Raw genomic sequence first — 23922 nt, 5'->3', positions numbered from 1 at the left:
GCTGAATAGGTATAACACAGTATTTATTCTTAATTTATAGTTCTTTATTTGGTGTGGCTAAATTTCATTTTGTCTTGTTTTGTTTGCTTGTTTGCCAGCTTTATGACCTTATCTTGTTTACTCGCAAGCATTTCCCCAGCACCTACTGTGTGTGGGACTTTTTAGGAGCTGGGGCTACAGGATGCATCCTTCAGGCTCTGCCTTTGGGGCCTGCCTGCAGGATCCCCGATTCTCCTACGCTAGGATTCCTGGATTCTCACTGACTATGCCCTGGAAACCCCCGTTACGCCACATCTCAGTTCTTCTTACCGATGTCTGCCGGTGTCGCCTCTTACTGGGGTGTCACCTCTTCCCAGGTCCTGGGCTTCCCCGTGACTGTCAGATCCATGTTTTCCTCCAGGGAAACTGGGGGTCGCCTTCCCAGATCCCCCTCCTCCCCATGCAGCTCAGCTCTCACACTCTGGCCTGCCCACCGAGGTGAAGGGGGCATGTCCAGCCATGGCCTGTGCTCTCACACTCACTTCTTCAGCTGTCTCCATTATTAGCAAACACTTTCATTTTACTTAACCCTGTGGAGAGCTTAAAAAACATTCCCAAGACCCCAGCCCTACCCCAGACCAATTAAGTGAGAATCTCTTCAAGTGGGACATCTATATTGGGGTTTCTTTTTTCTCAAAACCACCCTGGGCATTCTAATCAGCAGCCAGAGCGAGGACCACAGATTAACTGAGGCCTTCCTTCTGTCAGCCAAGGCCCAGTCCGTTCTCCTGGGGCCTCCGAGAAGCCAAACTCTCTTCATGCCCAAGGTCAGCTCAAGGTGAAACCCTCTTGGCTCCTTCATCCATTGCTCAGGAAGATATTTCCAGATAGTTCAACCATTGGCTATCTCCTATGGACATCATGTAGTCACCCAAGCTCCGGTTAAGGAATGGTGCTGGTTTACTGCTTACAGGTGGAGCCACAGCCAACGTCCTTCATGGCCTACACCGGATGTGAAGGTGGCCCTCAGGCATGCTGCCGTTTTGACATTTCTATCACATCACGCTTTGGAGAGCTGACAAGTCCTCCTGTCTTTTTCATGAATGTCCCATGTACTTAAATTTCTCCTTAAAGTTGTACAAATGGTTTTGTACGTTGATTTCTAATAAATGTCAATTTCTTACTTTTTGTGCCCTAATTGACTTTTCGCTCTTGGAGGACAGTGGCTATTCACGTCTCCTTGATTTTATATCTCTGTTGCCCCCCTTGCCTGTTAACTGACCCAGTAACGAAGACATGAGAGACGGGTGCTCTCACCTCCCACCCTCATGCAGAGAGTCAAGTCCCTGTGCTATCTGTCTTTCTCAGCTTGGCGGCACCTCATGCTGTGATCTGTGGCCTGCAGCATCTGGATTTCTCATCTTTTTGCACATTGGGCCAGCTCCAGGGCTCCAGCCTCCTGGGCCTCCCTTCCTCTTTGACGGTTCAAACATCCCAATCAGCAGCAGTGAGACCTGGCTTCCTGGCCTCTTGGTCCCGCTATGAAGTTCAGGTTCAACCACATAGATTCTTTTATTTATTTATTTATTTAAGGTATAGTTTTTGGTGAGGATGATTGGCCTTGAGCTAACATTTATTGCCAATCTTCCTCTTTTTTTTTTTCTCCTCAAAGCCCCAGTACATAGCTGTATATACTAGTTGTAGGTCCTTCTAGTTCTTCTATGTGGGATGCTGCCACAGCATGGCTTGATGAGCGGTATGTAGGTGCGTGCTCAGGATCCGAACTGGCAAACTCCAGGCTGCCAAAGCAGAGTACATGAACTCAACCACTCGGCCACAGGGCTGGCCCCCCACGGAGATTCTTTTAGAGCAGCCAGTTGCTTTCAGATCAACTCCCCACTTTCCCTTATGGCCCAATGCATCATAAATCGCTAAGGACGAAGCATTTGTTCAGTACCAATAAACTAGTAGAGGGCTCATGATTGGCTTTTTAAATTTATGAAGCCGGTGTACTGAAACTGACCATTTTTATTAAGTTTCCATCTACTGTGCGAAATTGTTCTTATATAACACAGATAAATGCTTCATGCAGAACGTTTCTACGCTTCCTTAATCACAGTCAATGAGATATACTGAGGAATGCAGAGTTGAAAATGCAGAGGAACGGTTCCAAAAGATCTCTCACCGTCAAATATTTTATCCTAGGTACTTATCTTAGAGAAATAAGGAGAATATAGAGGGAGAAACAGTGTGTCTGCCCACTCCTCACCCCAAACGTTAACTATTAAGATAATTTCCTGCTGGCTTAAACAGAGATTCAAATGAATGGAGGTTCTGTTGCAAAGTTTCTATCAGCAAACACATGCATCTGAAGTAGGCTGTCGAGGGATGGTTGGCACTTCACATTGGTGTGTATGTGGCAAAATTCAAATAGGGCAGCATCTGTTACACTTTTAAAATGAGAGAATGCATTTTGGCAAATGCCTGTCGATATACAAGTTCCAAAGTCAGATGGATCACTCAGTGGTTTTCATTTGACCTAACATGTTCCCTTAGGCTCTGTGTCCTGGGCATGGGGTGGGCTCAACTGGTATTCGGAGGAAGCCGATTATTTCACACTGAACTGAGAGTGAAATTACAATCTGCTTCTAGAGCCAGAAGTGAAAAAGCAGCCCAGAAGTCTCATCGCTAAAAACTGTATTTAAAAATAAAAATGCACCAAAATAACACGATAGCTCGTAAAACTTGGAAAAAAAATGAAGCATCTCCTAACTATTTTCGAGCTTGCATTTCGAGCGTCGTTCTATTTCTCTGCTCACACATTCCATGGAGACGAGAGGATCAAAGTCACTCAAGCCTTTTCAAGTTTCAGAATGCTATTCCTTCTGACACAAAAGACGGGCAACAGATCTGAGAGATCCTACGGTGAGAAGTCTAAAAGTGTACAGCTATGTCCTAAAGACATCTGCCCCAGTTTTCTCTGATGGTGTCCATGTTTAGTCTCTGTCAGAGCTTCCTGGCTATTATTATAGTGGACGGAGCACACCACGTGCTCAAATGGGCCATCCAAACCACCGGCTGGCCTCCTTCCCGAGCCCACCCACCACAATCCAGGCTCCACACCCACCCCTGCAACCCCACAGGCCCTGCTCTCCCAACTGGAGCCCTCTTTGCTGGGAAAGCCCTTCTTATCTCTGTCCACCCGCTGATCTCTTTGCCCTTTAAGAAGACTTAGCTTGAGCTGGATGCTTGGCCTTCTCCTAGGCTCCAGAGGGCTCTCGTCCATGCTCCTCCTCCTAGTCCCTGACCTTCACCTTGACTCCAGCATCCCATTACAGCATATGACAGTTAACGGTTACTGGAACTAATGCACCATAAGAAACAATTTGTATACATATATGCATAAAGAAATTTCTGGAAGGATACACACCCACATGTTAAGGATGGTTAACTTTGGGTCATGCATTCCAGGCGACTTCCATTTATTTTTCTCTTTTTGCTAGCCAATAACCTAATTTTTCCCCCTCTGCATTGAACGTGGTTGAGTGATAAATGTTATATCTTGCTTGATATGGTAATTGGATGAGAGTTTAGGCAAGAGGCCAGGCAATTGAAGTCTTAGACCAGCAAAGGAATCCAGGGATCCCTCTGTCCTTATTTCTTACTCTGCATGGAAGGAAGTCTCTATTGTGTCTGCAGAAATTCACACATTGGGAAATCAGGGTCTAGGGAACACAGTCACCCTGAATCAGTCTGGTTCTGGTCCTGGCTACAGCCAACAGGTGGATCAGGACAGTGGTAACTACCGAATCCTGAAATGGTCGCCATGTAGCTGGCTTCTCCACCAGCACATCGGTCTTCTCATCCATCCACTCGCTGAGAGCTTGGCCTGTTCCCAGCTGCGCAGTGTCACTCCGGTTCTAAACGTGCTTCCTATTATACTGAGAAAATGAGGCCATTTGGATAAAATGGCTTTCCTCCTCCCCATACTTTTCTCACTTCTTAAAACCCCTCTGCTTCTCTACTGCTCTTTGCTGCAGAGAAACCTCGTCTCCCTCTCTTCAGCATGATCTCCTTCCTGCCTGCCTCCCCAGGACCTCCCTCGAGCCCTGACCTCCCTCTGGCTCTCCCATGCCAGTGGCACTCTTCCCTTTGTCACTGCACATTTACAGCTCTTCCTCATCTTAAAGTTCTCGCCTGACTTTATGAATCATTTTGCGACTTCTTGAAAGAGTATCTATGCTAGCTGCCCTCATTTCTCAGCCCAAGCCCGTCACCTGCTTTCAGTCTGCCTTCTGGACCTCCTGATGCTCGTCACACTTTACTTGAAACAGCTGTCAGAGTCCCAGAGATGTGCTTGTCGCCATACCTTTTTCTCAAACTCTCTCTCTTTGTTGCAGCATTTGACACTAGTGGCCCCCTCTCTTGAAAGAATCTCCTGACTTTGCCTCCATCATATTCTTGGTTCTCTCTTCTCACGGTGGATGGACTAGGGACAGAAGGAGAACCTTCCTTTCATTCTTCCAGAAATTCACCCAGTTGGAACTTCTTGTGCTGAATTTCTCCCTGTCTCCCAGGCTGTTCCCATCCCCCTCACTGGTTTCATCTCTTCTCCTGCCCTAATATGTGGATGTAATCCAGATTCTCCAACTTGCACCCACACTGGTTTTCCTACAACTCATCCACTCTCCCGCCTTCAATAGGGTTTCCTGCACAGGGCTCTGCATCGACACCACTAGTCTTGATCTTCCAACTAACTGTTTGAACTTCTCCCTGATGTCCTGCCGTCATTGAAATGGCATAGTTCTGAAGCCAGCTCCTGTCCTCCTGTCCCTCTTTCTTCCCATTGCTCCACTCAAGACACTTGGAATCCCCCTGAACTCTGGTCTCCTTCTCCTCCTCAAACACCCAGTCCACCAGGCCAGTCATCCTTCTTGACAGCGTTTCCATCTGTTCTATCTTTTTATATCCACGACTCTCACCCTAGGGTCTTCATCTGAGCATTTCCCCATTCCTTCAGGGATAATGACTGCACAGCTCTTGAGTTCCAGGTGCTGCTACAGGTGCTGATCAGAATCACAATTTAATCGGGTCATCTGGATGCTGTGGGGGAATGGATTTGCAGAATGGTGGGAGAGGAGGCGCTGGGCATTGGCCAGGAGGCTGTTCCCCTGAGATAGGGAGACATGGGCAGAGCAGACTCCTAGGGTCTCCTGACCGACGTGCCATATCCTCCGGGAAGCTCTCCATCCATCATCTCCAACACTTACAGATGCTCACTCTCTGAGTCTGCAGGGCTTCCCTTGGCTTTCTTCTAGACAACTGAACACGTCCTTTCTGGATGCAGTGGCTTTCGAGCTTTTTAGGGAGAAGGATCCTTTGAAAACACAAAGAAAACTCACACACCTTCTTCCCAGAGGAACGCACTTTCATATCAAAGTTCACGCACAATTTCAAGGAGTCTATCTAGAGAGCCCCTGTTCCTTGGGATGAGAGCCCCTGTCTCCTCTAGCCCAGAGCCTCTCACTTCTGCACATCCTTCTCTCTCACCACACTTCAACGGACACAGAATATGCCCAATATGTACATTTCCATAATGACACCCTTATTTTCACAACAGCCTCTGGGAATACACAACACCCACTTTTCCATCTTTGTGAAGCAGCACAAAATTTGGTTTGAGACAGCCTGAAGTCATATAACACCGTGGTCGGCTCAATGGCTCAACATGGAGCCGCTCCTTGGGCCAAGGTGTTGGAGAGGAGGCTGCAGTCAGAGAAGGCCTGAGAGGCACTACAGACAGACAATAACTTTGAAAGCTACTCGTGCTATACGTGGGTCCAAGGATCTTCCCAGAGGAATTTAGCACTGACTCAAGTCACTCTACGGCTGGAGTAAATTTAGAGAAGACTCTTCAGCATTCGCATGATCATGGGTTATGGAGAGGTCTAAACCATTTAAAATAGTTCCAAATGGTTTCACATATGGCTTGAAAAATAACAAAGAAGAAAGAGTTGTAAGGATGGATTGCATAGTGCTCCTTTTCTGCATTTTTGTTTCTTAAGCCAACGTGAGGTCCCCACAGCTGACTGAGAGGCAAATGAAATTAGGTTGATATTGAAAGCACATTTGCAGAAATTGCAGAAAATGTCCTTCTGGCACTAGCATTCTCCTCTATTAAAGTATTTTTAACAGGGGAGCTCCCTATCTGCAATCCTCAATACTTTTAGAGATGGATTTAGAGCCAAAGATGCAAAAGAAAGATTAATATTTTTTACCGTTGAAATCTGAGCCCTTTATATAGTCTAGACGCAAGTCCTTGATCAGATAGACAGTTTGCGAATATTCTCTTCCAGGCTATAGCTTGTCTTTTCGTCCTCTTCACAGAGAAAAAGGTTTTCATTTTCATGAAGTCCAATTTAGCAATCTTTCCTTTCATGAATTGTGCTTTGGGTGTCAGGTCTAAGAGCTCTTTGCCTAGCCCTAAATTCTGAAGATTTTTTCCCTGTGTTTTCTCGAAAGCTTTTATAGTTTTACGTTTGTCTCTGATCCATTTTGAGTTTGCTTTTGTATAAGGTGTGAAAGTTTAGACAGAAGTTCATTTTCTTGCCCATGGATGAAACGTTAATTTTTGGAAGCTCATCTTTGCAGGTGTTTATGGGGCTTTGATATTTTCCCTTCCACTAGCCCCAAAGTGCAGATGAAAATTCCTAGATTGATCTGTTTTCTTTAGTCCTGCAGCATCTCCGTATAGAGGCTCTCCAGATTGATGCAGATAAGGAATCGAAAACTTTCATAGTTTAAAAGTTAAACTGTTTGCAAAGTTTCTTGATGAAATGATGGAATGAATATAAGATTACTAGTCACAGTTGTTCTATTTTAAAAGGCTCTTTCGTACAATGACAGAGGACCACTATGACAGCCCTCTCTTTTCTCATGTCACTAGTCCCACCATAAACTGGAAATCCAAGCAGAGATGCTGAAACTACAAGTTCACGCCCTAAAAATTCCTTCTAGTCATTTCTAGGTTTGAATATCTCAAGACACCACAGGGACATTCATTAATCTTCAGAATCTCAATTAATGGAGTGCCTAAGGGGAGCTCTCTCTGGCTGCTTTGGGATCAGGGAGAGAAGTGTTGGGGGCAGGTCACTCTGTAACACGTTTATGCAGGTGGAGGTGGCCCCAGGAAGGGGCTGAGGTGGAAGAGGAAGCAGTCATAAAAGGGTGGGTGGGTCTTTGTGAGGCGGGGCGGGAGGGCAGGCAGGTTACTGGACCATTGACAATGAGTCCAGCTCTTTCTACCACCAGCTGGACGTGCCCTTCCCCTCTTTCACCTTCTTAGGAAAAATCAACGAGGTAAACAGAACTTGTCTGCTTCTCTCTCAACCTTGTGAGTGATATTTGACTTTAAATACATCCTCCCACGAGGTTGGATACAAACTTCAGAGGGGCTCAGACCCCCAACCCACACTTGTCCTTAGGTGGGACCTTGCTTTTCAGGGACTCTGCTTCTGGTCTTACCTTCGCTCCCTCCTGACCTAACTAGCCTCTCTGCCTTGGTCACTTCCTCATGCACAGTCCATCCCACGACACAGCCATCCAACACAGATCTTAGGCCACAGCTCGCTGAACTCAGATCTGCTCAAGTCACTCCCCCGAGAGACGACTCTCCCTTTTCTCTCTGGAGAGGGCTCTGCCCAGCCCCCACAGCGTCCACTCACTGCCTGCTCCATCCTTTGCAGGCCCTACACAATGCACACACTGCCCGACGGCCTCGTGTCATCCGGGTGCTGAAGTTGCCCTCGGGTTCTTTGGCTGGGAGATTGCCTGGAATCGGGCCTGGAATCCCTGGTCCCTGCCCAGCCTTCTCATCCACTGACCCTCCAGGCCGCTCTCAACAGCCCCATCCAGATATTTGTGTGATATTTTGAAAAGAACCTCTTTTCTATTTATATAGGCTAGTGGAAATATTCAGATAATCATATCCTTTTTTTTTTTTTTAAATATGAGGTCTTTTCCAAGTTTTCTGACTCTATATATGGGGCCAGCAGTTGACAGATGACCAAGTGTTATAAAAATACCCAGAGAACAAGCACACAGCTCTGCCACCGTGAGACAGGGTCAGAGGTATGTCAGAATCTACGCAAGTCACACAAAACTACTTCCCTCTCTCCCCTGTCTGACCCTTGAACCAGAATGAATAATAGGTGTCTTTTTTCTACAGGTCAAAATACCAATTGTCACACAAGGATTTAAATAGCTGGTCCCAGGATTCCTTTTAGATGCTTTAGGACTGATTCTGGAATAAAGCTTCTAAAAGTCAGTGGAAAAGATACCTGATCTTGAAGAAGCAGACCAACGTAATTTAAACATATCAATTCTTATTAGAGATCACCATTTCTTCTTTTAACAAACACATTGTCACTTTGGAGACCTGTACTTTTCATGAATAAATTCATTTCTAAGTAATTCGGGAGGATTTTCCCCTTCATTTGCAACTACTTCATAAATGCTGATGTACTCAAACTTCGCTTTTTGTCCAAAACTGTTCATCACTGAATGACTCTTTAATAGCTAGTTAATAAAATGCCTTCACTCAACAAGGACCAGACTGTGTAGCTAATAATTTCAGATTTTTACGGCACAAGCTTCACTAACAGTGAGTTTTTAATTTGCAAGTGTCAAACTCCCTCATGCATATTTACGGGAAAAGATGCTTAGAATAAAATTGAAATGCTTCCAATTGCCCTTATTCTCAGGCACTGCTTCAAAATTAGCTTGCCAAGTGAGAGAAGGATTTTAAAAATTAACTCTATCGAGTGAGCTGTCTTTTTTTTTTTTTTCTGAAACAAGTTAGAACTTCTGGGGTGCAGGCAGATCAGTAGGGCAATAGGTTGTCTCATGGGCTGGGTTCCCCGGAAATGCTCAGATTTAGTGTATTGGGAACACCACCCATAAGGGAGGGAGGGAGAGGCGCAGCACCAGGCAGAGGGAGAAGCTGAATTGTGATGCAATTGCAAGAGAGCGATCAGCTGATCCCACAGGGATTCCAGGAGCTAGGAGAACCCTAACACGACTATCTTCGGATGAGCTGCCCCAGGAGGGCAGGGGGTAACCTCATACGGAGCAGCTCCCTTAGACCTGGAGCAACTCCTGGGGAGCAACTTAACTGTGAGCGACTAGCATGCCACTCTGGGTCACCGGGGATTGAGCGCCTTGGTCCTGAAGGTGGCCTCCGAGGGGCCCATCTCAGCATCTACTACAGTGGAGCGGGTTGTGCCAAAATGAGCAGCAAGGGGTGTCTCTTCTTTTCTTCATGCAGTGAACAACAGTGGACACAATGGAAGAGCAGGACAAAGACAAACGGGGTAGGGGAAACATTTCTGCTTATCACACTGCAGAAGATGAGCATTGCAGAAGGGACCATCACCTGCAGCTGGTCGGCCGCAATCCGGCCAAGGAATTTTAAACAGAAAGTTGGCTTTTATCCCCATCGCTCACTCCTTGCCTTTATGTGGACTTTGGGAATTGCCATTTTAGATTTATCCTCACCCTTTGTCCCTTGCTAACAACTTCCAACTCTGTGGTCCATTGTTCATCCTCCAGGATTACACAGCCTGTCCCGTTGCTCGCTCAGCGTGACACGGTGCCTGGTTCCCAAACTCAGTCTACCAGACACCACCAAGTTGCTTTTCCCACAGAGAAATTCACACGTCTGAGTGGTGGATGGAACCCATCTCTTGGGACATGAGGAGCATGGCAACAGCCATCTGAGCCGGAGCAGAGTCTCTCTGGCCCTGGACAGAGTCACGGAGGGACCATACCTTTAATGATAATTCTCCTGAGTTGATTCAGACCAGGGTTTTGGTCCTCTGTGAAGCAGTCTGTGCAAAAACGCTACTCTAAACATATTCACGTGTTAGGATGACACGAGCTTGCAGCCCGAGCACCAGTGTCCTTAGAAAGAGTTGATACTGGGAGAACAACCTCTCTGGGAGCGCACCTCTTCTCATGTTGGACGTGAACATCCCTCCAATCACCGCCCAGAAAACAGCACCTGCCACGCCCACCTTGCTGCCACACCCACCTCACCACCCAGCCCACTTCACCTGCCATGCCCACCCCACCCCACACCCACTCCCATACCACACCCACCTTGCACCACACCCACCTCACACCACGCCCACCCATACCACCCCACCTCACCAATACGCTCATCCCACACACAGCTCACCCCCACACTATGCCCACCTCACCCCCCCCCCCCCCCCCCCAACATGCCCACCCCTACCATTATGCCCACCTTACCTGCCACGCCCATCTCACCTGCTACACCCATCTCACCTGCTACGCCCACCCCACTGCCATGACCACCTCACTGCCACCTCCAGCCCCACTGCACCAGGGGAGGCCTGGCCCAAAGTGACACTGTTTGAGCTATTCTTTCCTTTGGACAGCAAGAAAGAAGAACCTCCATTAGCATATACCCAAGGTGTCCATGGGAAGTGCTAAATTTGAATGAACTCACTTTGGTTACAGTAGATACAATCATTTTGGCTTTGCAGCGGCCACAGGGTTTGCCAAGCGTTTTCCCTTCTCTCTCCCCTTGAGGAAATATGAGCGGGATCATTTACTTTGAGGAATGAAACTTCAAAGCTATCATACATGGCAACAAACGTGGGAAGTATCTGGGTTGTTGAACCCACCCCTTACCCTAACAGGTATTTCTAAGTCATGAAAGGGATGGCAGCCCACTGCTGATCAAAGGGAAAAAAATGGAAAAAGAAGTGATAGCAAGCACGGTCTCCTAGGAAATGAATGACTGTAATTGAAACAGATTGGTGATTATCCCACTGATTCAAGGCAAAAAAGCAAAAAAAAAAAAAAACCAAATTTCAAAAATTCCAGATTCCTTACCTTATTTTTTTCCTTTGTTTCTTTCTTTTCCTTATCTTTTTTGGCGTTCTTGGGTTTCTTTTCCTTTTTCGTCTTTTTCTTCTTTTTGGTTTTTTCATCTTCTTCTTGGCTTGCAATAATATCATCAATAACCTGGTAAAAAACAAAATAATCATAGCATTTGAATAGAGCCCTATTAAGAGGAAGACTAGTTTTCCTGTGTGGAAGGAAGGATTTGTGCTGCTCAGTCTCCCTTCTGGGCCCTGCTCTGGGCCCCGGAGGCTGACCCATCCTAGGAACATCACGGGGGCTCCCCGCCTGCCATTGGCCTTTGCTTGGATTCCTCAGTGGGAGGCAGGAGTCGGATCTTGGACCGCAGATGGAGAGAGATCCTGGGCATTTCTGAACCCAGTTCCTGCAAATTCAGAGCTGCTCTGGCTCTCAGGCGTTCCAGGAACACCAGGGGAGGTCAAGGTTTCCTCAACATCTCAGCGGCAGCCGGAAGCACCAGGCCTGCCCACACCTCTTCCCCAAATCTGAGCCAAGGACACCTGCTGTTTCCTGCCTGGACTCCAGTCACGACAGCTGCCCTTGTAATAACTTTGCATTTGCATAAAAGATTGTCCATCCCTTCTCAGCATTGGTTTCTTCCAGCTGTGATTTAATTTATATTTCCTACAGTGAAAAAAAATCCATCTATGCTCCTGAAAGTTAAAATATTTGTTAAAAAGTACCTGGCTCACATAAAATGAGTATCACTGAAGAATTAGGAAAGGTGTGTAAAAAAACCATCTAATTCAGTTCAATACAACAGAGGTTTACTGGGATCTCACTCGCTGTGATAGAGAGCTACGAATTCTAGGAGATACGAAGGGACACTGATAGGACACGTGTCCTGTTTGACCCTCCGGCTCTGCTTGTCACTGGCCACGTGACTGAGACAAGTGGCATGACTCTCTGAGACCCGGTTTGCTCAGCTCTGAAGTGAAGTCAACGCTTCCACCTGCAGCACTGGTGACATGCCAAGCACGGTTCTAAGAGCTTCAGAAAGACTGACGCATTTGCTGCTAAGCACAGCCCCCCGGGTCGGAGCTGTCCTTGACCCATTTGATGGATGAGGAAACTGCAGCACGAGGAGTTCAGGAGCCTGGTGAAGGACTCGCAGCTAGTAAGCGGCTGAGCTGGGACTCAAGCAGCTGTGAACCAGGATAATTTCAGAACGTAGAACAAAAGAGGCCAGATGTGGAAGAAGATATGTAAATTCAACCTATGGTAGGAAATGCGTACAGTTAAATAAAAAAATAATACTCTACAATTTCAGGACGCATACATATGGAGTCAAAGTGTAAAGAACTGTCATTGAATCACAGACACCAAATTCAGTGCAGTGGTTACCTCTGGAGAGCAAGGTATGCAATTTTATTTTATATATATATATATATATATATTTTTTTTTTTTTTGGTGAGGAAGACTGGCCCTGAGCTAACATCTGTTGCCAATCTTCCTCTTTTTGCTTGAAGAATACTGTCCCTGAGCTAACACCTGTGCCAATCTTTCTCTATTTTGTATGTGGGATGCTGCCACAGTGTGGCCTGATGAGCAGTGTGTAGGTCCAAAACCCAGAATCTGAACCTGCAAACCCCGGGCTGCTGAAGTGGAGTGTGTGAACTTAACCACTAGGCCACTGGGCCGGCACCTCTAATGTTATATTTTTGATGTTTATACCTATGTTCTTGGGAGCTTAGTTCACACCTTTAAAGGTGTAAAAAATAGCTTTATCATGGACAAAGCCATATATCCTGGCACCATCTGGACTTGAAAAAAAATGCTATAGCTATGTGTCTAATGTCACACCATCCAGAGGGCCACCCATCCTCTAGGCTCCAGTGAAGACTTTGGCGGCGTGAGGCTGAAAGAGGGTGTGTTGGGGAGGATGAGAGTTGATGCATGCCTTGTGCACATTATTTGGCAATAAAAAGGCTGTCTTGCAACAGGATTAACAGTCCTTTGTTGCCAAAATAGCAGTGTTTTCCTTACGGAGCAGGATCACCTCGACTCATAGAACCAAATCACGGCTGCCCAGGAGTTTTATGTTCTGGAGCTCTTATGGAACATGGATATTTTTTGGTGCTTGGAAGTCTGGAAACGTTCAGAAATGTGAAGTCTTTTTTTTTTTTTTTTGAAAAATAAATGTGAGCAGCTAAGAAAAGAATGAAATCCTTATTTGTGGAACAACCAATGCAGTGTATCTTTTAAAGCCATATCACTTATGTTATTTCCTCTCTATCCTTGGTTTATTAATTCAATATTTTGAATAAATAATACACTGACATGGTCCACTACTCAAAAATGACAAAAGAGCATGTAGTAAAATGTTTCCTCCCAGTGCTGTGAGCCAGCCAAAAAGATCCACTTGCTAACGCCAACCCAAACAGCCTGGATATGCTGCCAGAAACATTTGATATGGATATATGCAAACATATGCGTGCACGCACACAAGCATATACATAAAGCACGCTGACATTGTTGTGTTATTTTTGCAATCACATTGGTGAAAAATAGTTATGTGATTGTAGTCGTCTATTTTTTAACCAATGATGAATTTATTTTGCTCTTCAACTACAGCAAAATCTTCCAAGGTGCGTGCATATGTCCACATGGATACACACAAATACATCTTATAAGCCTAAATTTGTCAATTGGTACAGATGTTAGCATATTGTGCACAATGTTCTTGTTCTGAATTTTTCTCCTAATAATATACCTCGGCCATCTTTCCTTCGCGGTTCATAAAGAGCATCCTTGTTCGTATTTTTATAGGCATACCATAACTTATTGGACCATTCTCCTATCCATGGAGATTCAGGCTACGTCCAATCTTCTGCCGTTACCAACAATGCCGCTGTGAATAGGTGCACGCAAATATCGTTTTGCAAGTGTGTGAGCATATCTACAGGATAGTGCTGCAAAAGTAGAAATGCTGGACCAAGGGTTTGTACATTTGCAACCTTGTCAAACTGCCTCCACTGGGTTGTGCCGATGACACTTCTGCCAGCAATGGAGGTGAGCGCTTGTTTCCCCATGTGCTCTGACACGTGGGTTGTTTGTCAGCTGAACGGGGGAAAAATGGTATGTCACTGTAGTTGTTTTGTTTTGTTATAGATGCCAATACTGAATTTCTTTTGCTTATGCTCTTCCACTACAGCAAAACCTCCCAAAGTTAGAAGTGCATTTTAACGCCTACTAAGTCAGCCATGGTGTTTTGGGTAAACTATGGAGTCTGAAGGCCAAATCTGGGCTGCCACCTGTTTTCTTGTTTTTTTTTTTTTTTTTTAATATATATAATTTTTTTCTTTTATTTGAGGAAGATTAGCCCTGAGCTAATATCCGCCGCCAATCCTCTGCTTTTTGCCAAGGAAGATTGGCCCTGAGCTAACATCTGTGCCCATCTTCCTCTACTTTTTATGTGGGATGTCACCACAGCATGGCTTGATAAATGGTGCATAGGTCTGCACCTGGGATCTGAACCGGCAACCCTGGGCCGCCGAAGCAGAGTGTGCAAACTTAACCACTGCACCACTGGGCCGGCCCCTAATATATATAATTTTATTGAGGCATATTCTACATTTCATACGTTCACCCATTCCAAGTGTACAATTCAATCATTTCATAGTAAATTTACCAAGTTATGCAATTATTACCATAAATCAGTTTTAGAACATTTCCATCCCCCCATAAGATCCCCTCATGTCTATCAATTGTTAATTCCTTTGCCCTCTCCTCCCCTCCTTCCCAGGAAAACACTAATCTACTTTCTGCCTTAGTAGATTTACTTTTCCTGGACATTTCACATAAACGCAATGATATAATAGGCAGTCTCTTGTGTCTGGCTTCTTTTGCTCAACATAATGTTTTTGAGGTTCACCTGTGTTGTAACGTGGATCAACGGTTCCTTTCTTTATTGCTGAATAATATTCCATTGCATGGATATACCACATTTCGCCTACCCACTCACCTGTTGGTGGATATTTAGACTATTTCAAATTTTTGGCTACTATGGGTAATGCTCCTATGAATAGTCATGCACAAATTTTGGGGGTGGACATATGTTTTCAATTCTCTTGGATAGAGTCCTCTAAGAGTGGAACTGCTGGGTCATCTGGGAAATTTATGTTGAATTTTTAAGAAACTGACAAACTGTTTTTCCAAAGTGGCTGCACCATTTTACTTTCTCATCAGCAGTGGGTGAGGGTTCCCTTTTCTCCACATCCTCAACATTTGCTATCATCTGTCGTTTGGATTATAGCCATCCTAGTGGGTCTAAAATGTTATCTCATAGTTTTAATTTTCATCTCCCTACTGACTAATGATGAGCATCTTTCATGTGCTTATTAGCTATTCATCTATCTTCCTTTGTGAAATGTCTATTCAAGTCTTATGCCTATTTTTTGATTGGATTGTCTTATTGAGATGTAAGAGTTTTTTTGTATATTCTGGATACAAATCCTTTATCAGGTACATGTCAAATATCATCTCCCAGTCTGTTCTTGTCTTTGCATTTTCTTAATGGTGTCTTTTGAAGTGCAAAAGTTTTGCATTTTGATGAGGTTCAATTTATCAATTCTGTCTGTCAGTGTAGTTTTAATTTGCATTTCTCTTATATGTGTGAGGTTGATCATCTTTTCATATGTTGAACATCTTTTATTATGTTTCAAATCCATTTAGATTTTCTTTTCTGAGAACTGTCTGTTCATATCCTTTGGCTTTTTAAAATATTGGGTTATTGATCTTTTTTTATAGAGCTGCAGGAGCTCTTTGTATATTAGAAAAATGATCTCCTGTCTGTGATACTCATTACAAATAATTCTCCCAGTGTGTCCTCTGTCATTTGACTTTACATGGAGTCGGTTTTGCCACGCAGGTTAAAAAATGTTTTTGTGTGTTATTTAATTTATCATTTTTTTCTCCTATGACTCCTGGGCTGTGTGACAGAAGTAGTAAGATCGTTTCCACTCTGGGGTTATGACATATCTCTTCCTTGGCTTCTTCTTGTTCTTTTGTGTTTTTGTTTTGTTTGACATTTAAATCTTTGATCCATTTGGAATCATTCTGGGGGAAAGTATAAAGAGATAGAGATTTAATTTTCTTCTTTTTCAGATGACAGCCTGATTAGTCTAATACCATTTATTAGATGATCTTTTGTTTTCTTACATAAGAAAGTTGAGATGGCACCTTTGTTAAATACTAAATTTCCATATGTATTTGGGTATATTTCTTGATTTTCTGTTCTTTTTCCATTGATGTGTCTTTGTGGTCACTTGTCTGTACCAATGGGCTCTTAAAAACATGTTCTAATACCTGGCAGGTCTGGTTCTTCCTCATTAACTTTCGTTTTCAGAATTTTACTGATTATTCCTGGTTATTCACTTTCTACCTGAAGTTTAGAATCAGGTGTGTCGCCCTCCATGTGCCCCGTCCCCCCTAAGCCCCACCCCCGACGCTCCCCACATAATGTTATTGGTATTTTTATTGGGATCATATTACATTTATAGATGACGTTTGGGAGAGTCGAAGTGTTTACGATGTCGAGTATTCCTATCTAAGAACATGGTATACTTTTCCATGTCTCCATCTGCATCCCTCAGAATGTTTTAAACTTTTCTTTACATAGCAAACACATTTATTAAGCTTACTCCTGGATATTTGATCTTTGTGTTGTTGCTCTTATAAGTGGACTCTTTTATTACAGTTTCTATGTAGCGGCTGTTTGTACATACAAAAGCTACTGCTTTCTGCATACTAATTTTGTTATTCCCCCATCTTACTTCCCCTATTGTTTAAAGCAGTTTTCAGTTTATTCTTCTTTACTTTTCTAAGTATAGAACACATCTGCAAAAAGTGATCGTTTTGCCTCTTCCATTCCAATTTCTGTATCTCTATGTTCTTTCCCTTGTCTAACAGTGTTCAGTAGACCCTATGGGACAATGGTGATAATGGCCATCCTTGTATTTTTCTTTTTTTAAAGATTGGCACCTGAGCTAACAACTGTTGCCAATCTTCGTTTTTTTTTTTCCTGCTTTATGTTCCCAACCGCACCCCCTCCCCCCCCATACATAGTTGTATATCTTAGCTGCAGGTCCTTCTAGTTGTGGGATGCGGGACGCCGCCTCAACATAGCCTGATGAACGGTGCCATGTCTGCGCCCAGGATCCAAACCCTGGGCTGCCGCAGCGGAGTGTGCGAACTTAACCACTTGGCCACGGAGCCGGCCCCATCCTTGTATTTTTCATGACATTAGTGGAAATGTTTCTAGTGAATTTCATTAAGCATGATATTAGCTTTCAAACTAGGAAATATTTTGTCATGCTAAAGAAGTATCCATGTATTCCATTTTTTTTGTTTTATTTTTTAGTATCAAAAATGGATGTTGGGGCCGGCCCAGCGGCATGGTGATTAAGTTCGTGCACTCTGCTTTGGCAGCCCGAGGTTCACAGGTTTGGATCTAGGGCATGGACCTATACACTGCTCATCAAGCCACACTGTGGTGGCATCTGACATACAAAATAGAGGAAGGTTGGCACAGATGTTAGCTCAGTGACAATCTTCCTCAAGGAAAAATAGGAAGATTGGCAACAGATGTTAGCTCAGGGCCAATCTTCCCCACACAAAAAAACGAAAAATGGATGTTGAATTTGTAAAATGCCCTTTAAGCATCCATGGTGATGAGCTCATGGTTTTCCCTTTTGGGTCTCTTTATATGATGCAGTGTATTCAGAGCCATCCTCCACTCGAACTATCCTTGCATTCTGGAATAAACACCACTTGATTGCGATGTTTTGCCCATTGAGTGTGCCGTTGTTTTTAGCGTCCAATATTTCAGTCTGCATTTTTGCATTAATGCTCAGGAGGAAGACTGATCCGTGGTTCCATTTGTACTCAATCTTTTTTTGGGGTTTGGTAACAATGTGATCATGCCCACGTCATAAAAAGTATTTGTATTGCTTTTTTTTTTTTTTTACAAATATAGATTTGACTATTTACATACATGTTATAATGATTATGCTTGGTCCAGCTCTTCATCTGCTTCCCCCTCTTCCTCCTCTTACGATTAGTAACAACTGCTCAGACTTCTGAAAGATTTCAAAGTGCCAAGCTCTGTTCCAAGTGCAGTGCATGTATCACTTCATCGGATTATTACATCAGCTTGGGGAGGTAGGTATTACCAGCATCCCCATTTGCAGAGGAGAAAACTGACCCATGGAGAGGAAGCAGGTCACCTGAGTCTGCAGACCTAGTGTGTGCTGGAACTGCCATTCTCCACCACGGCGCTCTCCTGCCTCTTGCAGCATCTGCCTTTTAAGGTCATGCTGCTTTGTGGCCCCCTTGGTTTTATTTCAATGTATTAACCAGACATCCTCAGTTTTCTCTGTTTTTACTTTGACTACACATTAACTCTACTTTTCAATGTTCCTCATGGACAATTTAGACATTCCACCCACATTTTTAATCCTAGAATTATTACCTTTCTCAACTAACATGAAATGTGCTTGGCTGCTTGCCATGGGCTTTCAAGACACAACTTGTGCCTGATGGTTCAGCTGGAGGGGCACGACCTAAACACGTGAAAAAGGGAAATAACACCAAGTCGAAAGAACTGTCACTCAAGGCAGGGCTGGATGAACTGCCAAACAATAGGGTGCAGAGCAGGAGGTGATGGAGTGCAAAGGAGAAGAACAGGAGTCCTCCGGTGGAAGGAGGCTTTGATAGGGACGTGGGGTACAGCACTTCCTGGTGACCCTCAGGCCCTCACACAGGGGAGCAGAGGGCAACAAGGAGGCTGACTCTGGGGTCAGTAGTGCTGACGTTGAGAACCCCTGATCTACAGCATGGTTTTTACCACTATGTAGTACTTCATGTCGCTTAACTAATTTCCTACTAATGAACATTATTCCGTTTTCTTCTTTCTCAAAGCTATGAACAGCACAGACAGGAAGAGCTGTTTCAATCATCTGTGGCAGGGGACTGGAAATCACATCGCATGGGCCAAATCTGGCCTGTGGTCCATGTTTGTAAATAAAGTTTTATTGGAACACAGCCATGACCTTTCATTTACATATCCTCTGTGTCTGCTTTCACATTATAACGGCAGAGCTAAGTAGTTGTGGCAGAGCGTATGTTTCACAGCCACAAATATTTAGTATTTGGCCCTTTATGGAAAAAGTTTGTTATCCCTGATCTATGGCAACTTGTCTTATTTCTTTAGTATAAATTCCTTAAATTGAATTTATGGGTCAAAGGGTATGCACATTAAACATTTTGATATTTACTTGGTCCATGTCTCTCAAAAAATGTCATGCTAATTTATGTCTCCAGCAGCAATGTATGAGAGTGACATTTTTCCACGTTTACCAACTCTAATTCTTAGCATGATGTAAAATTTTTACCAATCCTATAGGTGAAAAGAGATATTACAACATTATTTTATATTTAAATTTCTTCACTAGTGAGTTTATAAATTTTTAAAAATAGTATTTTTTGCCTTCTTTTCTACTGGGTGTTCAGATTTTTCTTATTATTTTTTAAGAACTCTTTATATATGAAAGATACTATCACATATGTTGCCAATACTTTCATCAGTTTATCATATGACTTTAATTTCATTTATGATATTTTTTGCCTTTTGAGTTTTATGTGGTCAAACATATCAGCCTATTTTCTTTATGGTTTCTGCCTATGGTGATCTGCTTATAAAATTATTCCACATTATTATTAAATATTCAAACAATTTCTTCTGGTAATTTGTGGTTTGATATTTTACGTGTTGATACTTAATGCATCTGAAATTTATTTTGTATAATAAGTGAGATAAGAATCTACTTAATTTTGTCAAATGATGATCCAGTTGTCCCAATATTATTTACTGACTATTTCATCCTTCCTCAATTATTTGAAATGTCATCATTATATTATTGAATTCCAATTCGTACCTGAATCAGTTTCTGAGCACACTATTCTGAAGACAGACTACCTGAGTTTGAATCTCAGCTCCACCACTTATTAAATGTGAATTTGGCCAAATAGCTTGATCTTCATAGGTTGGGAAGATTGACTGAGTTAATTTACATAAAGTGCTTTGCATAGGACCTGACACAGAATGTTTGCCTAAAAAATGCTGCATGCATGCACATGACACGTTATTCTTGTTATTGCTGTTATCTGTCTATTCTTTTCCCAATACCATGATGTTTTAATGACTTTACCTTCATAATTTGATTTGTACCAAGTATGACAAGTTTGCCGTGATTATGGTTCTTTTTCAAAAACTTTTTGGATATTTTCATTCTTCCATATAAACTTGAGAATAATTTTGTCAATAAAAATTGTTTTGATTTTATTGGAATTGTATTGACTGCATAGAATAATGGAAAAATAATGTGTATTTGTACTTTATTGAATCTTTCTATCCAGGGAAACAATCCATCTGTCTATTTGTTCAAGTCTTCTTTCATTTTCTTTCAGTAAAGTTTTGTCAATATAATTCTGTACAATTCTGTGTAATATGTCAATATAATTTCTTGTTAAGTTTACTGTGTTTTCTAGGAAGATAATCACATAATCTGAAAACAATGATAAAATCAGCACTTTTTAAATATTTACAACTCCTTTTCTTTTTCTTTTCTTATTGTATTTGTTAGAACTTGCAGGGAAATATTAATAGTTCTGATAACAATATCCTTTTCTTGAGTTTGACGTTTAATGGCAATGTCTCTCGTGCTTCACTGTTGAGTATAATGCAAATCTCCTCTTGGTTTCTATGATAAATCCTCTGAGGTTAAGAAGAATTCTTCTATTTCTAGCTTATTAAGACATTTCTAAAGACAGCTTTAGACGTCAGTTTCATCAAATGCCACTGGTGTTTCTACAGAGATGATCAAATGGTGTTTCTCTGGAAGAATACTAATATAGCAAAGAGCTGAGTCTTGAAAGGTGGGCTGCAATTAAACAGAGGAGGAAGGGCGGGAGGGCACCTGGAGTGAGGGGACATGCACAGAGGCAATGAGGTACAGCAGACGACAAGTGAGTGGACTGCTGGAGTTAATGGGGTGAAGTTGGGGAACAAGGGGGACAGGAGGTGAGACTGTGATGCAAGGAGGGAGCAGAACCTAAAGGGCTCCTGAAATCAAGCAGCTCAGAATTTACTAAGAAGATGAGCATCACGTACTGTCACATCTCTATCAAAGATAAGACAGGAGAAAGGACGAACTCATGTTGAAACAAATTTGAAAGCACACACAACATCAAATGTACGCTCATGTAAACATTTGTAAGAAAATAACCAAGACCTAATAACACGGCGAACCCATTAACTTTAAAGTTTACGGAAATGTGATTCTGATGTATTTGCATTTTATTTCTCAAGCATATTTGTACCTGTTCTGTGGTCTTGTTAGAAAAAATAACAGCCGAACCTCCTTCTTCTTCTTTAGGGTAGTTGGGAAACGTGCCAGTCAAGTTCCTGAGGAGGAAAAAGAATGCAAATTAAACAGCAACGAATGCAGGCCTCTGTGCTCTATTCCCCATTGGCTGGCTCCCTTCTGTTCACTTATATGAGTGATGGTTATTAGGGTGAGGGTTCTCTGCCAATCTCAGGCCGAACACGATTCCTCTAAGGAGCAGAAGGATCTGACAACATTAGGAGCAAGTTTCCTTCCTCAAGGTAACTGTTACTCTGACACAGACACACCTCTCTTTAAAACAGACCGTACTCTTCTTCCTCTTTTTTTTTTTCTTAAATTTTTGAGATACTCTGTGCTTGAGTTAAGAATGAAGGCAGAAGCACAAATCATTTCTTCCTGTTTAAAGTTTAGGATAAACACAGGATTTTGAAACTAAACAGAAGGATGGAGCTGTTCGAATTACAAATTTAGTAATAGTGCATGAAATACACACACACGCTTTAGGTTTTAGTAAGTCTAAGGTCCCATATTTTAGGAGTTCCAAATGATTTTTTTTCTGTAAGCATACAACTTCTATATTTTGAAAAGCAAACTTGAAATCGAATGTTTGGGAATTTCAGAAGGGATATGTACTTAACATTTGTAAAAGAAATTGACTTTGAAAACAGACACATAGATACAGAGAGCAGATTGGTGGTTACCAGAGGGGAAAAGGGTGGGGGCAGGCTGAGAGGGGTAAAGGGGCAAGTATGTACCGTAACGGATGGAAACTAGGCTTTCGGTGGTGAGCATGATGCAGTCTAGAACGACGCTGAAACATAATGATGGACACTTGAAATTTACATAATATTATAAACCAATGTGACCTCAATTAAAAAAAACTGACTTTGACACAAGTGTTATATTTGTTCCATTTGTTCCAAATATAGAAAGCAAAGACTACCAAATTAGTACCATTAATCCACCAAAGGATAGAATCTAATGGTTAGAGGAGATGACCGTGCTTAAGATGACTTGGCAACTCGTGGTTCTCAAACCTTGGGCCTTCGGAGCCCTTTGCCCTCTTGATCATTTTTGAGCATCCCAAAGAGCTTTTGTTTAAGTGAGTTATAGCTATTGATACGGTATTAGATATTAAAACTGAGCAATTTCTAAAAGATGCATTTTTAACTCATTTAAAAATAACAATAAAGCCCTTACATTTTCACATAAGTAACATTTAAAAAAAAATTAGAGAGAAGTGTGTTCCTGGTCTGCATCTTTGAAGGCTCTTTCAGGTCTGGAAGTTAGCTGGAGGCTCATTTCTGCTTCTGTACTCAATCTGGTGCAACATGTTGTCTTGGTTGATGTATAGGGAAAAAAATCTGGCCTCAGGCAGATGTGTAATTGGAAAACGGAGGAATATTTAGTAACCTTTTAGATAACTGTGAAGATTCTGCTTTGACCCTACACCACAACACGCCAAGCAGTAGCTTCCTAAAGGCTGGCAGTGACGGTGAATCTGAAACCATATCAGTGAATTTTCCTTTTCTGCCACATTAAAATCCACTGGTCTGTCTCGCGTGTTCCATAGATGTTTCGCCCGTGCATGATTTTGAAACATCAGGTCTTGGTCATTTGGAAAATAATGGTGTACTGAGTTATGTGAATCTTCCCAATGTTGACACATGTCATCATATCAAAAACCACATCCGCTAACAACTCCACCAATCTCATAATCCGAAAGTCTAAGTAATGGGAAGTGCTCAAACTCAAAGAGGTGACTACGAGGTTTCTCAAATTTTAGTTTTCCCTAGAAAGCTTAGGTTTTATCAGCAACAAATACTCCTACTTGTTTTCCTTCATGCTCGTTTGGTTCATTTTTGAGAAAATGTCTCCCTCAAACCCAAGTCTGAATAATGAGAGTTTTAGTCATTTTCTCAATTAAAAATGACGTTCTAGGGGCCAGCCCCGTGGCCGAATGATTAAGTTTGCGTGCTCCACTCCAGCGGCCCAGGGCTTGTCAGTTTGGATCCTGGGCATGGACCCAAACACCACTCATCAAGCCATGCTGTGGCAGCATCCCACATAGAAGAACTGGAATGACCTACAACTGGGATATACAACTATGTACTTGGGCTTTGGGGTGGGGAAAAAAAGAGGAAGATTGGCAACAGATGCTAGCTCAGGGCCAATCTTCCTTGCCAAAAAAAGCAATGAGCAACAGTGGAAAAAACAGAAATACCTAACAGTTCCTTTAAAAAAAAATGACCTTCTATTAAAAAGTGGCCAGTTCAGCTTGAAACTGGACAACTTCACAGGTTCTGGAGGCCAGAAGTCCAAGATCCTAGTGTCAGCAGGGTTGGTTCCTTTTAAGCGCTGTGAGGGACAATCTCACAGCTCTTGCTCCAGGCAGCCAGCACACTTGGTTGTGCAGCTGAAGGCATTTGTGTGCACTTCTCATTTTCTCACATAGGATATTGAAAAGCTCCCATCTGGGCGCTTCCCTGTGGCTCTGAGACATGCTCAGGGCTCTCTCAATTAGAAAACACTCAGCTTCCTCGAAGCTCCATCCTCCTCCGCCACTCACCGACGTCTCTGCTCTCC

The 23922-nt window shown here is 42.9% G+C and overlaps 1 protein-coding gene across 4 annotated transcripts in view; it reads right to left on the bottom strand.

Moving 5' to 3' along the window:
* IQCA1 (IQ motif containing with AAA domain 1) overlaps positions 1–23922 on the bottom strand; it is a 157975-nt gene that overhangs the window by 70996 nt on the left and 63057 nt on the right. For all 4 annotated transcript variants that reach the window (XM_046644268.1, XM_046644267.1, XM_046644269.1 and 1 more), the window contains exons 7-8: positions 21311–21395; positions 10900–11031 (exon numbers count right to left, since the gene is read on the bottom strand). In XM_046644268.1, the coding sequence (XP_046500224.1) occupies positions 10900–11031; positions 21311–21395 (217 nt within the window). The remainder of the gene's footprint in view (positions 1–10899; positions 11032–21310; positions 21396–23922) is intronic.

This window comes from Equus quagga, chromosome 17 (assembly GCF_021613505.1).
Source record: "Equus quagga isolate Etosha38 chromosome 17, UCLA_HA_Equagga_1.0, whole genome shotgun sequence".
Lineage (NCBI taxonomy): Eukaryota > Metazoa > Chordata > Mammalia > Perissodactyla > Equidae > Equus > Equus quagga.
The sequence above is the reverse complement of the archived record's forward strand: the minus strand, read 5'-3'. Positions and strand labels throughout refer to the sequence as shown.